General features: G+C 41.7%; 1 protein-coding gene across 3 annotated transcripts in view; it reads left to right on the plus strand.

Annotated features, from left to right (window-relative positions):
- The window catches only part of LOC311301455 (potassium channel, voltage gated eag related subfamily H, member 7), an 81,054-nt gene that overhangs the window by 21,667 nt on the left and 43,384 nt on the right, over nt 1-16,003 (plus strand). For all 3 annotated transcript variants that reach the window (XM_084426578.1, XM_084426579.1, XM_084426580.1), the window contains exon 3: nt 10,801-10,956. In XM_084426578.1, the coding sequence (XP_084282704.1) occupies nt 10,801-10,956 (156 nt within the window). The remainder of the gene's footprint in view (nt 1-10,800; nt 10,957-16,003) is intronic.

Below are 16,003 nucleotides of genomic sequence, written 5' to 3' on the forward strand. Positions count from 1 at the left end.
GGAGAGACTTCCAGAAGAAGCACCGACACACTCGCTCGTTGAAAAACACTCCAACACTCTTCAGAGACATCGAATCCAATCGGCTCCGAAGCGAAAGACAAGTGGTTCGTGCACCCGCTTCCGTGTTTATACCTGCGCTGCGGGGTGGAGCGCAAGATGCAAACCTCGCACGCCAATGTGCATTGGCTCGTTTTTTCAATACTCGAAGATGACAGGCTCCCTAAGCGTGATCCCAATCAGTACAGTATGTCCGACTACGTAGAACGTGACCTAACTGAAAGGGAACTGGCTGGTTGTTGCACTCTGCAAACATTCCTGCTGTAATAGACCTTATTCACAGCAGCGCCATCTTTGATTTTTAATGGGAATGAAAGCGAGGCTGTGAAGGACAGACACGCATCTCTTCAATGGGCTGTACTGTTATTTAATGTGTTTTTTTGGTATTGTTCTGCTCATGAAACACTGGAAAAATATCTTTTCAAGACATTTCAGTTGACAAAAAACTCCAGACAATGTAAGCTGTGGAAAATTGTAAGTAATCTAGGAGCTTTATACAGCTTTTTACAGCGGATGCCATTGGAAACACGGCAAGTCTATCCCTCACAGCCTCACTTTCATACCTGTCATGGCGCTGCTCTGAATAAGGTCTATATGGATATCTGCTCAGTCATGCAATAAATTGTATTCTACACGTAGCTAAGCCAGTATCCAAATGCAAGCATCGCAAGCTAGTTTATTTAAAATTTACTTTGTTGTAGACAGTATATTTTTTAGATTGCACTTTTATGGTGAAAATTACATATCTTTTAGCATAATGTATAGCATAAAAATTAACTTGTTGCAGCGTTGCAATTTTAGTCTTTATTATTTTATATTTGTACTTTTTTCTGTTATTAGTGTCAGGGTTTGGTGAGGGATGAGGCAAGGACAGATGCAGAGAAAATGGGCTTTTATTTGACAAAAAAAATAAAACAAAGCAAAAAATAACCCCTGGGGGAAACATGACTGGCAGCTTGTCTGGACAGGACAGGACAGGACTGGACAGGACTGAAACCAGCAAGGCAACACACAACTGGAACATTTGATGACAAACTGGCACAGGATTGCGAACAGGTGGAGCAAATTAACAAATAATCAGATACCAAGAGGGACGGGGTCAGACAACAGACAGGAGAGCACATGACACAAAGAAACAACAAAAGGTTGTTTGGTTGGCTTGCCAATGTATTAGATTTCTCTAATACATAAAATAAGTAAGCTTGATCAGATGGGGGGAAGAATTGATTGAATTCTATTGAATTAGGGGGATTATGGGGAGCCACTTACGGACTCTTACGGAGCCACTCCTTAGTTGCCCTGGCTGTGTGTTTCGGGTCGTTGTCATGCTGGAAGACCCAGCCACGACCCATCTTCAATGCTCTTACCGAGGGAAGGAGGTTGTTGGCCAAGATCTCGCGATACATTAACCCATCCTTCCTCCCCTCAATACGGTGCAGTGGTCCTGTCCCCTTTGCAGAAAAGCATCCCCAAAGCATGATGTTTCCACCTCCATGCATCACGGTTGGGATGGTGTTCTTGGGGTTGTACTCATCCTTCTTCTTCCTCCAAACACGGTGAGTGGAGTTTAGACCAAAAAGCTCTATTTTTGTCTCATCAGACCACATGACCTTCTCCCATTCCTCCTCTGGATCATCCAGATGGTCATTGGCAAACTTCAGACGGGTCTGGACATGCGCTGGCTTGAGCAGGGGGACCTTGCGTGCGCTGCAGGATTTTAATCCATGACGGCGTAGTGTGTTACTAATGGTTTGCTTTGAAACTGTGGTCCCAGCTCTCTTCAGGTCATTGACCGGGTCCTGCCGTGTAGTTCTGGGCTGATCCCTCACCTTCCTCATGATCATTGATGCCCCACGAGGTGAGATCTTGCATGGTGCCCCAGACCGAGGGAGATTGACCGTCATCTTGGACTTCTTCCATTTTCTAATAATTGCGGCAACAGTTGTTGCCTTCTCACCAAGCTGCTTGCCTATTGTCCTGTAGCCCATCCCAGCTTTGTGCAGGTCTACAATTTTATCCCTGATGTCCTTACACAGCTCTCTGGTCTTGGCCATTGTGGAGAGGTTGGAGTCTGTTTGATTGAGTGTGTGGACAGGTGTCTTTTATACAGGTAACGAGTTCAAACAGGTGCAGTTAATAGAGGTAATGAGTGGAAAACAGGAGGGCTTCTTAAAGAAAAACTAACAGGTCTGTGAGAACCGGAATTCTTACTGGTTGGTAGGTGATCAAATACTTATGTCATGCAATAACATGCAAATTAATTATTTAAAAATCATACAATGTGATTTTCTGGACTTTTGTTTTAGATTCCGTCTCTCACAGTTGAAGTGTACCTATGATCAAAATTACAGACCTACATGCTTTGTAAGTAGGAAAACCTGCAAAATCGGCAGTGTATCAAATACTTGTTCTCCCCACTGTGTATATATATATATATATATATATATATTTATTTGTATGTACATTTATAATACTAAACTTAGTATTATATTACATTGCATTAAATTACAAGAAAACTAGTTAACGCTGCTGTGAGCGTGTTTCTAATACAGCGGCTGAGAGAGAGACGGTAAAGTTGACATCTTTCTCTCTTCTGACTGCTGTTATCAGTCTCTATTTTTGAAAGTTGTGAAAACACTATTGTGGAGTTTTTCTTTTGCTATTTGAGCAAATGGGAACACAAAAATATATTTCATGTATTATCTCATTCACCACTATAGAAGTTTACCCAACTATGACGACCAGGCACTCACAAAACATTTGACAAGCGCACGGTGAATAAATGAATACACAACCTGTGCACTTGCATGAGAGACAGAACATGGAGGATGAGTGTACAAACCCTGACATGGAACCGAAACTAAACTAGACATGAGTGCCGGGATCTGAACACCACGCTCCGAGGCGCGCGGACAAGAGGGCACGTGGCTCGAGCACACTTGAAACCACATGCTCACACAAAGACAAGACAATGCAGGAGTGTCATGGCTCTGCCACAAATCCAAGAATAAACCAGGATGAAGTGACAGAACCCTGACAATTATATTTTATTATATCAAGATTTAATATTTATTATTATCAAGATTTTTATATCAAGACTCCTTTCAGCTCCTTACAACTTTTAGTTGTAATTGTGTGAAAAAAGAAAGTTTTCTGAAGGGTAAGGCCATGTGTCCACCATAGCGTTTTTTTTCCGGAGGCTAGCTTATTTTTCCAATTGTTTTTTAAAACGGCAACAGCATGACGAGGCGCTGTGCATCTATTTCACGCTGAGCGTTCTGCATTTTTTTACCGGTTGCTGAGAGTTGAAGAATGTTCAACTTTGGGTAAAACACAGTCACTGTCATTTTTTATCAAGCCGTCCAATCACAGTGGAAGAGGGGCGGGACAAATACCACATCGTCCAACTGCCAAATCCTGCTTGTACAACAGCAACAGGCAACAACAAGAAGCATAATATTGGAACAAAATCATTTAAAACAAGAGCCAGAGCAAATACTTTACATTGTATCTACATTTTTATATTGAAACAATACAGAAACAAACTATCTGCGAAATGAGATACTAGTAACACTTCCACAGATATTCCGTATCATAGCAAGCAAATTGCTCAACTGAATAAAAAAGCTGCACTGCCGAAGTGCTCTCAAGCGCCCACAGATATGCATTTTCAGCAGAGCGCCTGGCGTTTTCAGCTGGCTAAAAACGCTTTGGTGGACACGTGGCCTATGTGGATTCAAGATGTGGAGGTAGAAAGTTTGCATGTGAAACATTTGTCAATCACCTGTTATACTTAAAAGTTTCTGACATGGTAAAGTATAAAAACTAACTACTGGAGCACAAAATGCTTTTCTTGCAGATATTTCCTTATGGCCTAAAGTGTTCATACTGCATCTCTCTCTCTCTCTCTCTCTCTCTCTCTCTCTCTCTCTCTCTCTCTCTATCTATCTCAGGATGAATTGCATTATGTGGTAATATTGACAGAGATGTAGTAGAGGGTCATAGTCTGCTTACTCTGGGCACAGCTGCCTCTTGTATTCCATCTGTCAACTGCAGAAAGAAAGGGAGAGATTACATTAAATTCATTACTACACTTTATCAGTATCATTAATTTTCAAACTTTCCAGTCCTGGATACTAATTATTCAATACAGTGTTCTAACTATGCAAAAATACTCATTATACTATTATGTGGAACACCTGTTCAACTAGATGCTTTATACTCTGAAGAAATACAACACCATAGCAAACAACAGTAAAACCCACAACCCATTGAAAGGACTGTCCCTCAAAGCCCTTTTTCATTCAAGTTAAATGAAATATAATGTCTACCCTGAATAAGGTTTATAGTGTAGTAGTGTTCATTTAAGATTTTTTTTTCCAAAGCTATGTCGCCCGACAAAGGCTAAACCCATTATACAGCAACTCTGAAACACAAATTTCGATTGATTTTATATCAGTTTTCACATTCTGTTTCCTCTGAATCTGATCATAGCCGACCCAAACCATTTGCTTTCCGTTTCACAGCAGGGCTGTTTAAAAAAAAATGTGCCACCCTAAATATCATCATCATCATCATCTGCATCTTCATCTTCTTCTTCTTGGTCTTCGGAAATTGTTTTCTTTTAATTGCTTTCTTTTAAATTCACACTGTATTGTTAAAGTGACAATTTAAGCACCAATACCATTGGGTATTTAAACCTGAATAGAAACATAAACCTACTGCTATCGATAAAATAAAACAATTTTAAAATAAACAAATTAATCTCAAGATTTCTAACCAATCTTTAGAAAGACGAATGAAAATGTCAGACTTGCTGAATTTTAGCTTAATTAGTGTTATTATTTTTTATTATTGGTTCTATGAAAATATAAAAGTATATAAGATTCTTAATTCTGTACTATTTGTACTATAATATGTTCTATTATTTATTCTATTCAGGTTTTTACACTTCTTTTCAAGCATCCCCTTTGGGGTCAACCATAATTCGTTGAGTAAATTAATACAGTAGTTACTGTGATTTGCCTTTGCACAGCAGTCACAAAAACCTCAGAGATGATATATAACCATGATATATATATAACCAAACATATAACCATGTGCTCTGAACTGTCATTGCTGTTGCCATAACGATTATGTTGTTTATCTGAGCTCTTTAAGCACTGGTTGCTGTTGTTAGTTCCAGGTGTGTGTGAGTGTTTGTGCGTTATAGATGTTCTGCAGGTGGTGATTACAGAAGGTCTGTGGTGTGTGTGTGTGTGTGCCTGCACAGCTGCTAATAATATCACAGATTGACAGAGAAACTCTAGGCACACCGGGTGAAAGTTCACTCTATTCATATTTATAGATCACATGCCCAAAATAAAGCACACAAACTAACAGTACTTCTTTCTTCTGCTTGTCTCTGTCACCGACATGTGATCATTCAAGCAGTTTTATTCTGAATTGAGCTGATTCTACAGGCATATGCACAACGGCTGCTCCTGCAGGCTGGAATAATCAAACAGGGAATTCTTGTCACAGTAAACTCTGTACTGGTCTCTGATTGTTCTTGAGATGATTCTCAAAAAACGAACACAAGTAACTGTCAAAGCAGGTGAGCTCATTGTGCTGAAAGGGCGATCACACTGACAGTGATTTGCAGCGACCATGAACGACAATGACCGTTTGTGATGTGACGCAGTTGAGCAGAGATTTCCATGTACAGTGTGAAGGGTGTAATATAGAGCTCTAAACTGTTCAACTCAAAATTTATCAGTGAAAGGAGGGAGATGCTTACTAAGGAGGTCAGATCAATTTATATTATATTATATTATATTATTTTATTTAGGGCTGTCGATTTAACGTGTTCATTTAATTAATTCGCTATGGAAAAAAAACAAGGCGTTAAAATTAACGCATTAAATGCACCTGCCCCAGACCTATGTAGGTCATCTGTCTTTTCATACAGTTGACGGTGAAGAACAAGATGCAGGGCAACAGCTCACTGCATGATGTAGCCTAGAGCAGTGGTTCCCAAACCTGTCCTGAAGGCACCCCAACACTGCACATCCCATGTGATAATGAGCTGATGAGTTGAATCAGGTGTGTTTGATGAGGGAGACAAAGAAAACGTGCAGTGTTGGGGTGCCTTCAGGACAGGTTTGGGAACCACTGGCCTAGAGAACGCAGTTAGAATGCCCCTAAAATTGATGCACAACATATAAATGTGATATTTCCATCAAGAGGAGCATACATTGCCATGTCCAATGTAGTCCAGCAGTCTGTAAAGTCCAGCACTCTGTAAAGTCTCCTCTAGCACATCCCAAAGACTTGAATTTAAGGTCTTTACTCAGAGGTGTCAATTCATGTGTAAAATGACTCTTCATGCTCCCTCCCATTCTTTCACAATTTGAGCCTGATGAATCTTGACATTGTCATCCTGGAATATGGCCATGATGTGTGTGTCATTCAATTCAATTCAATTAATGTTTATTTGTATAGTGCTTTTCACAATACACATCATTTCAAAGCAGCTTTACAGAAAGACCATGAGTCCATATTACAATTTAGAGTGTTTTGTTATCAGAGGTAACCGTCAAGTTACAAAATCACAGTTAGCTAAAAATGTATTAATTAAAAAAATGTAGTAATTTAATGCAGATACAATGACCTCATTGAAGTAATGAATACTTGTTTGTTAACAAATGATTATGACATTTAGAGAATATAGCATTGGTGCATGTTGATTCAGAGTTGGCGTCATCTGAAGTCTTCACAGGACTTGGCGTCGTCTCTTCATACTGTAGGTATTGGGCATCTGTAGTCTTCATAATAGGCTGGTTCCAAACTGGAACTCTCTAGTTACCTCAGGATGGGCATCCCAAGATAAAACAGAGAAGCAAATAGAAAATAATTAGCGTAGCTGCTGTTCATAACATTAATCAAGGATAATCATGTCCATTTGATCTGATATAACTGTATATGGTTAGGTGATGCATTATATGAATGCTAGGCTAAAGAGTCTTTAAACTTGGAGACTGAGTCTGAGCCCCGAACATTATCAGGAAGGCTATTCCAGAGTTTAGGAGCAAAATGTGAAAACGCTCTCCCTCCTTTAATGGACTTAGAGATTCTAGGTACTATCAAAAGCCTACTTTGTGACCTTAAAGAGCATGATGGATTGTAAGGCGATAGAAGATAAGTAAATACACAGGAGCTGTATCTTCATGGTTGTTTAAGAAATGAAAAGCTACACACTCCATCAATTAGGGTTAAAGAACTGTTCCCAAACATATTACATGCTAAAAACATAATAATCACTGCAATAATGATCTAGTCATAGACTCTTAAGTATTTGCCTCTTTAAATCCAAACAGCAACTTTTTTGCCAGTGTATATTATATTATATTATATTATGTTGATTTATGTTATGTTATGTTATGTTATTGTAACACAGTTCAATGTTGTGGGAAGAAGGAGGCGGGAACCGGCGAACATTCACAACTTTAATAATAAAATAATTATTAGCCCCTCACGGACGACTGCTGTGACATAGTTGTAAGCACAGGTGGGACCACCTGCAAGGCATTTCTGCCTGACGCACTTCCGCCAGTGCCTTTTGGTCCGGCTGCAGGGTCGTCAGCCGGGAGCCACCCTTCACAGATGTTTCGCTCCTTTAATCCCGGAACATCTCCGGGTGGTGGAGCAGCGACAGGGACGTCTCCCTGCCGCCCCCTGCAGCCAGCCTTAGAAGGATCGTCTTTCCTCCAAGCCTTGTCCTTTCTACGGAGCCAGAGCCAAAAACTCCCTTGCTCTGTCTCTTCTGCCAGCTCCTTGCGGACTCTCTCTAGTTTGGCACCTCTGATGCCAAGGGTCTTAAGGAGTCGTTGGATGGAGGTTCCAGTGAAGCCCCTGTAACCAACTTCCACTGGGTAGGTGTATGCTCTCCACCCAGCATGTGCACACGCAGCTGCCAGTTTCGCATACCTCTCCTTTTTTCTTTCGAAGGCGGCCTCCAGCCCATCCTCCCATGGTTAATTCGGCCATAATGACGGTCTTCGTGGCGATGGACCAAATCATGATGTCTGGCCGGAGGGAGGTTATGGCGATCTCCTGAGGGAACTTCAACTGGCGATCCAGGTCAGCTCTAAGGGCCCACTCCCCTCCAGGTGTCAGCAAGGACCTCTCTCTTACTGTGCTACTGAATGCCTCTCGCCCCTTGTCTAACAAACTGGATGGGCGGGTGTGATGTTATTGGGCGGGCACGGTTCACTTCGAGCCTGCGTGCTTCGATGGCTTCTGCTAGCTTTCGCAGAACTCTGTCGTGACGCCACCCGTAGCGCCCCTGGCTCAGCGCAGTCTTGCAGCTAGAGAGGATGTGCTGGAGGCTGGGACGTTGGTGGCCGCAAAGCTGGCAGGGCTCCTCTGTGCCGTACCAGCGGTGCAGATTTTGGGGACTTGGGAGAGTGTCATACGTGGCTCTGATCAAAAAACTTAGCCTTGCTTGGGGCAACGTCCATAGATCCGACCACGTGATGGACCTGTCGGTGACAGCCTCCCAGGTGGTCTATCTACCTTGCTGGGATTGGGTCACTGCCATAACCTTGTAGCCCTCCTCTTCCCCCCTCCTGACTTCTGAAATCACGAGTTGTTTCCTTTCCTCCCTTGAGGCTTTCGACCATGGCTTGGATGGTGTTCGCCATCCAAGACCTGCCATGCCATATTGCACCGCCTCTACGACCTCCTGGTGTTTCAGCCGAGTTATGGCCTGGTCTAATGCCTGTGATGCGTCCCAACTTCTTCCTGTTCTGACTTGGACTTTGGCACTCTGTACCACTGGGTCGGGTGAATCTTTTAATTCGAACAGCAGTCTCACCTTCTCCAGTTTATAGCCCAAGCTGATGGTTTTCAGCGGAAGTCTCAAGGTGTTCCTTCCGAATAGAGCTGCCCTTGACAGGCATCGGGGAAGGCCTAGCCACTTCCGGATGTAATTGTTTGCCTTAGCATCCATCTTCAGGACTGCTTAAGAGGGGATGTCACACAGCTTTAAGGGCCACATTATGCGATTGAACAGGGTGAACTGGTAGCACCAGACCTTAAACTTGCCAAGTAGAGGGCTTTGGTCGATCTTCTTCAGACCAGCAGTGAGCTGTGCAGTCACCGAGACCACCATGTTTTTGTCTGACAGGTCAACTGTATATAGCCTTCCCAAGCTTTTCACCGACTGTTCTGCCAGGCGTGGAATCTCCTCGCCATCCACTGTGAAGGAGATGTCGTCTCTCCTGGCTCCTTTGCGGATTGAGACACTGCGAGACTTGGATGGCTGGATGACATATAATAAAACAAACAAAACACAAGTCTAGGCCTGTCCTCTCTCGATCTTCACTGTTGTCGCTCCTCCGTGAGAGATACGAGACCGGTGCGTCGCGCAGGTGTCACTCATTATTAATCACGCCACCGGCCTCGCGCCGTCCTCCCACGGCCCTCAACCTCGTCCTGCTCGCCACAGTTATATTATATTATATTATATTATATTATATTATATTATATTATATTATATTATATTATATTATATTATATTATATTATATTATATTATTTTATATTATTTTATATTATATGTTATAATGTTTACTCTGTTTACTTTATAAACATCTGTGTAAAAGCTGTTTTCCTTTCTTTTTTGAGATTTGCGATCTATACAACCAAAAATTTGGACAAGACTACTAGCAATAACAGTGAACCATGATCAGGATGCAAAGGCTAATATATTATTTAGGTAAAATAACCATTAAATAAATTTGGTGATTCGCAAAGTTTTAGGCTAGTATTTTAATTAAGATAGATTGTTTTAATATATAAATAATAATATCACTTATATTAATAATAATATGTTAATTTAAACGATTGTTAAGTTATCCTGCGACCACCTTGGAAGTTTGCTGAGGCCCCCTAGTGTGTTCTGGCCCCTAGGTTGAAAAAAAACTGTGTTAGATTGATTTTGAATTTAATGCTCAATAATATTGTATCTCTCTAAAGAACCCGGAATATGCTTTTATCGTTTGAAAAAAAAACAAAAAAGGAAATCCATGTTAAGTGCCAAGAACTGTGTGGAGTTTTTGCAGAAACAGTGACATTGTGTGTAATCTTGCCTTGTGACCAAATCTCAAACACCAAATCATCACTGTAAAGTCAATTGCTTGTATGAATGCACTGGAAAAAACTGAATGATGATTAAAAATTGTTATGACAATGATGAGGATAATTGTGTCTTAAGATGGGGGACCATGGCTAATAGCATGTCTGATAACCCTTGTGCTCCAGTATTGATCAACTCATCAATCCACAGGTTTCTATCAAATGTGAAGACGAATCAGAGCCACGGCTCCATTGTGCTTTCTCAAGAGTTGTCTTGCCCTTTAGTTGCCATAGCGACCCCTGACTTTGCCTGTCAGGAATAAATCCTGAACTTGTCAAATTGAATGAGCATCAACATCTATACACAAAACTGCATGTTTGTTAGTAAAGTAGTGAATGTAACCTGCTCTCCACAACCACCATCTGCCTCTGTTATTTATTAGTAATCTTATGCTAATTTCTTAAGCAAATTAATATGAAGAAATCTCAATTAACCGGAATTAAGTGGTCATTTAAAAATGCAAAGATGCTCACTGATCTTAATGGTTGAATTTGATTAGCTTTCAAAACCAAAAAAGATAATCAAGATTCACAATATATTGTTTTTGTCACTTTACATCCACAGGATCAGACTTCCTGTGTGCGACACACATCATTCCAGTGAAGAACGAAGAAGGTGTTGTCATGATGTTCATCTTGAGCTTTGATTACGTGCTAAAGGAGGGTAGCATGGATTCGTTAGACAGACTCAACCACAGCTCCCCACCCAGACAAGAACAAAGTAAGAATGCTTCTCATGTTTTCCTTTTCTCGTTTTCCCTATCTATAATGCATTTTTTTCTTTCCCATTACTGCAGTAAATTGACAACATCTGTCTTAATTGCTTACTTCCTGTCTCTTCCATTTAAACAAATGGAGTGTGGTTGATGAGTAGAAATGATGGAGAGGTGTGCAGGAATAAATATGGAGATGGCAGAGGAAGAGAGAAGGGTTTTTATTTTCTCTAGTTGCTCTGGCTCACCAGCACACACTGTCAAGCCTGAACCCAGTCAGCTAGAAAGGAAATGAAGTGGGGGGAAATTATTTATGTAACACAGTGTTACAATTATTTGGATACCTGAGGCCAGGTGCTGAACGGCGCTTCATTTATAGGACAACTGTGCACATTAAACCACCCAATACAAGCAGAGAGAGACTGTGCGTGTGTGTATGTGTGCGCATGCTATAATTGTGGCAAGTGTTCATAGAGACCTGGAAGCAATAAAACTTCTGCACTGCATTTTCTGTAAAATATGCTACTGCATCAGTATACACACATGTGAACACACACATGCCTGATGTCCTCCTCTAACTTTGTATTGGAAAGTCACATCTGAACTATGAAATCCAATTAATATCCAATGCTAAAACCATCTCTGTGGTATCATAGCAACAGGGAATATTTTGAAAAGGACATCTGCGTGTGTTCGTATGCGAGTAAGTTAGAGGGACTGTTTAGTTAGGGCTGTTATTGCATTAATTTCCTATTATAACTGTAAAGCTGCTTTGAAACAATCTGTATTGTAAAAAGCGCTATATAAATGAAGGTGACTTGACTTGACTTGTTATAAATTGATTATTTGCAATGGCAGTGTAGAAAGTATTATGCTGAGAAAACACAACATGATGCTTTTAAAAGCTGTGGCAAAAAATTCCAGCTGGGATGAATATAGATTTCTTAGATCTCTCTTCCTCTTGAGAGCAAGGCTGAGAGTTAAATTGAGAAGAAGTGCATTGAACCAGCAAAGCAGACACAAACTAGCTAGTAAAATGTAAATGAAAAGCTTTTCCATCCTGATTGTGTCAATGATTTATTAGGTAAGGTACTCTGATAAAAAATGAAGGATGTCCCACTCAAAAAAGCCTCTTTTGTGGGATGCATTAGGCTGTTTTGATGAAGGAGTGATATAAATAGCCCAGTTTGGAGACTTTTAATTAATGCTGGCGTGGTACTGAAACCCCAGGGGAAGAGACAGACAGAGAGAACCTGAGAAATTGAGAAATCACAATGCAGAGATAAAAAAAATATAGATTCTTGATAATAATGTACAAGGCCTTATAACTTTGTTTAGCTTTTGAATTAAATAAAATATGTAATAATAGTGTGTCCCTGTATGTTGTTTTAAAGGTTCCTAATGTTGTTTTGGAGGTCTCCTACAAAAGGTTTACATGCATCTAAGGTCAAAAAAAGCTTTAATTTTCTCTTCACGAGTTCAAAAGAGTAAGCGTATTTGGCGTGCTGTCCAAGGAGAGGGCTCTGAGCTTGTTGTTTTGGCACAAACCCAGAGTACTTCCCCCGTATTCCCTGGCTGTGATAGTAACCAGCCAAGAGTGAGGAGTCGGAATCATTTGAATGTGTTCCTCCCAACTTTGTCACCTCTTTTCTTATGGTGTCTGAAACGGTTCGGCCTCTCTAGTCCCCCCATCCCCCCAGCCAGATTGGTGTCTTCGAAAAGCTGTCTCAGTGTAGACAAAGGCCAAAGTGTCGAGAAAAAGATGCATTTTTAAATGTATTCAGATATGTGTAGATGTAGCCTCAGACTGCAGAAAACTGCTGACGCTGCTTGAAATGTCATGTCAACTACACAAATACAACAGAAATGGGTGGCATGAGCTTTTCTAGGACACCAGTAATGATTTTGTTGGGCATCAAGCTTTCAAGAAGCTCTCCTATTGTTGTAGTATTGCCAATAATATAATGTTTAATATAATGTACTATAATAAGCTGGTCTCACTGGTCCATAAATAATTTAGCTGTATTTTCTTTTTGGTTGGTATGAAGCTCAGGTAATAAAAATCCATGTGGAGTCCTAGGGCTGTCTTGCCCTCCAGAGGAGAAAGAGACATAGAGAAAATTCGAATTTAATGCATGTTTCATCTCCTTTCTCTCTGAATTTTATTGATGCCCCAGTTTTCCCTACAACAGAGACATTTCTGCTTCTTTAACATTCAGGCAGTTTTTGTTAAAGATTCACAGTGTGTGTAGGACCATGTGGCTGCAGAGGATTTCCTGCATTGTCCCCATCAGAGTAACTTTGTTTGACGACTACTATCATTAGTTCTTCTGGTGTTAATAATCATGTATTCTACTTTCTTTTTATTCCTACACTGAGACTATGCAAAAACATGCAATGACCCTCATTGCTGCCCCCCTCACCTGAGCAACCCTACTTCACCCAAAAATTTAAATTGTTATCATTTACATTTACTATCATTTGCGTCCATCCACCAGGCCTCTTATACAGCCTCGGCCTTGGCTGTAAGAGCCCTCAACGTCTCCTCCCTGCTTTCTGCTTATCAGGCCAAGCTCCTGGTCGACATGGGAGAACAACTGAAGAAAGGGACGCCTGCTCTCTGGAAGGAGATAGTCACTGTCAATGATCTCGTTGTCCTTAATTCCCATCAAGCTGTCCAAGCTAGCGGGCATTCAATGGCTCTCTCGGTCATAGGAGGATGTGCACTGTGACTTAATCTATCTGGTCTCCCCGATAGTGAAAAGCGGTGCATCGCTGGAACGCTGGTTGCAATGACAAGCACTGCAATGACAAGAATAAGGAGGATGAGGCTTTCACACTTTGCCTTCCTAGAAAGCCTGTGCCGCACCAGATGTCCTCTGTGCGACCGCCTAACCCCCCTGCTCTGGATGCCAGGCAGGGCAATAAAATCTTGCGGCAAGCCACAGTCCCAGCTTTGTATTTCCATTCAAAAGACGGAGGATATCTGTCGGCGAGGTCAGCCCCCCCTTCCTAATTCCAAAGAAAGAAGGACGGTTCTGTCGGCCTACCAAGGCATATGTCACAGTTCTTCCTTTTGGGCTATCTCTTAGTCCAAGAGCTTTCTGTCTGTGTGCGGAGACGGGCTTAGCACCGCTGAGAATAGCGGGGCTCAAAATCCTGACATACATTGACGATTGGCTGATTATAGCCGATTCGAGAGAGAAAGTGATGCAAAACACTGCTTGTTTGCTCGCTCACATCACAGCGCTAGGCTTCAGAGTGAATGCGGGCAAAAGCAAATTCACTCCCGCTCAGAATGTTATATTTCTGGGTTTTGAGCTGAATTCAATTAACAAGTTTGTAAAATCTTTAAGATATTAGGTTAAACCTATTTGGCTTGCTGTCCACTGATGAGGGGCTCGATGAAGCAGCTTCAACTCGAGCTCTGATATACCCCCCACAGTGGCTAATTGTAGGATATGATTACGAAGGGCAAGGTACCTAAGATAAAGGTGGAGTTTGGGGAGGTGGAGGGATGCTGGAACAGCTGATGCTAGAGAGAAGTAAGCGGCTGCTTATATACTCAGGCTGTTGATTGAAAGATTAGATTGGCTCACTCCTCCCTAACTTACGTTTAGGAACTTCATTTAATGAGTTTGTTTGCCCATAAAATCTTTAAGATATTAGGTTAAACTTATTTGGCCTGCTCTCCACTAATGAGGGGCTCGATGAAGCATCTTCAACTCAAGCTCTGATATACCCCCCAAAAGTATCTTGGGACTGGAGGTTTGAGTACAAGGCTGGAGAATGCCCTGCCTCTGTGTCCATGACATGGAGCCCCATGAAGTCAAAGGAACATGGGGCTCCCAGATCTCACAGACGGAGGAGGAGGTACTTGTCCCTAGGCAAACAGGCCACTGATATCCAAAGCTAACTTCCCTACCGCAGAAGGAGGGAGCCTACGGTATATAGAGAAAATGCAGAACTACTGTCCTTCTGACGCGGGGGGCTTAGATCACGTAAACGCATAAGAGCCCGCTGCACTCAAGGGACTTACGATCCTTGGTACCTCCAGTCCGCTTGTTCGGATAGGAGGGCCCAAACTGCAATCCGAATGGGAGAGCCTCCATGGTTAAAAATATGAAGGATCACACAACGATTCGGAAAGGGAGAGGTGCTGGAACAGCTGATGCTAGTAGAGAGAGGTAAGCAGCTACTTATATACTCAGGCTGTTGATTGAAAGATTAGATTGGCTCACTCCTCCCTAACTTACGTTTAGGAACTTAATTTTTAATGCGTGCGCATCTCTCGCGAGAGCACATTCTCTCCTTAACGTATTGCCTCTCACAATTCAGAGAAGGAGTGAGGGTACAATATCACATGTCTCAGGCTGAATGACGACATTCATGAAGTGGGTTTTATCTCTTCATCTCAGCCCTTTAAGCAATCTGTGCCGCTCTGTCATAGTGACGCACTCGTGCACAGCACTGGAGGAATGCGGACCCCCCTCGGATGATCATGTTGTGGAAAGTGGTAACAACAGACGCATCCTTAACAGGGTGTGGGGCCACCCAGGAGGGCAGAACTGTAAATGGTGAGTGGCCAAGCACACTTCACTCAGACCATTTAAATTATTTGGAGCTCCTCACTGTGTGGAAGGCTCTGAATCATTTTCTGCCCCATTTGCAGGGGCATCACGCGCTGGTATGCGCAATACCACAGCTGTAGCACATAGTGTTGTCACGGTACCAAAATTTCAGTATTCGGTACCAATACCAGTGAAAATCCACGGTTCTTGGTACCAATTTCGGTACCAAAGGGCTAGAAATCAATTCATTCTTTGCTGATACTTCCTCGTCATTATGGAGAGCGTAGTTTGCACCGTTTCAAAAATAGTCGATCTCCGAATGCGAATGAACTGACTCTGAATTTTAGTATTGTTTCTTATATGAGGATCCTTTTTCAAATACAAGGTCAACATTGATTTTCACTAACGACAAAACAACAAATTATCCGTGAATTTATATGGAACTAATCTTTAAGAGCTTTCCATCTTTACTCTCCTCATGTTA

Source organism: Rutilus rutilus (assembly GCF_951802725.1).
Source record: "Rutilus rutilus genome assembly, chromosome: 12".
Classification (NCBI taxonomy): domain Eukaryota; kingdom Metazoa; phylum Chordata; class Actinopteri; order Cypriniformes; family Leuciscidae; genus Rutilus; species Rutilus rutilus.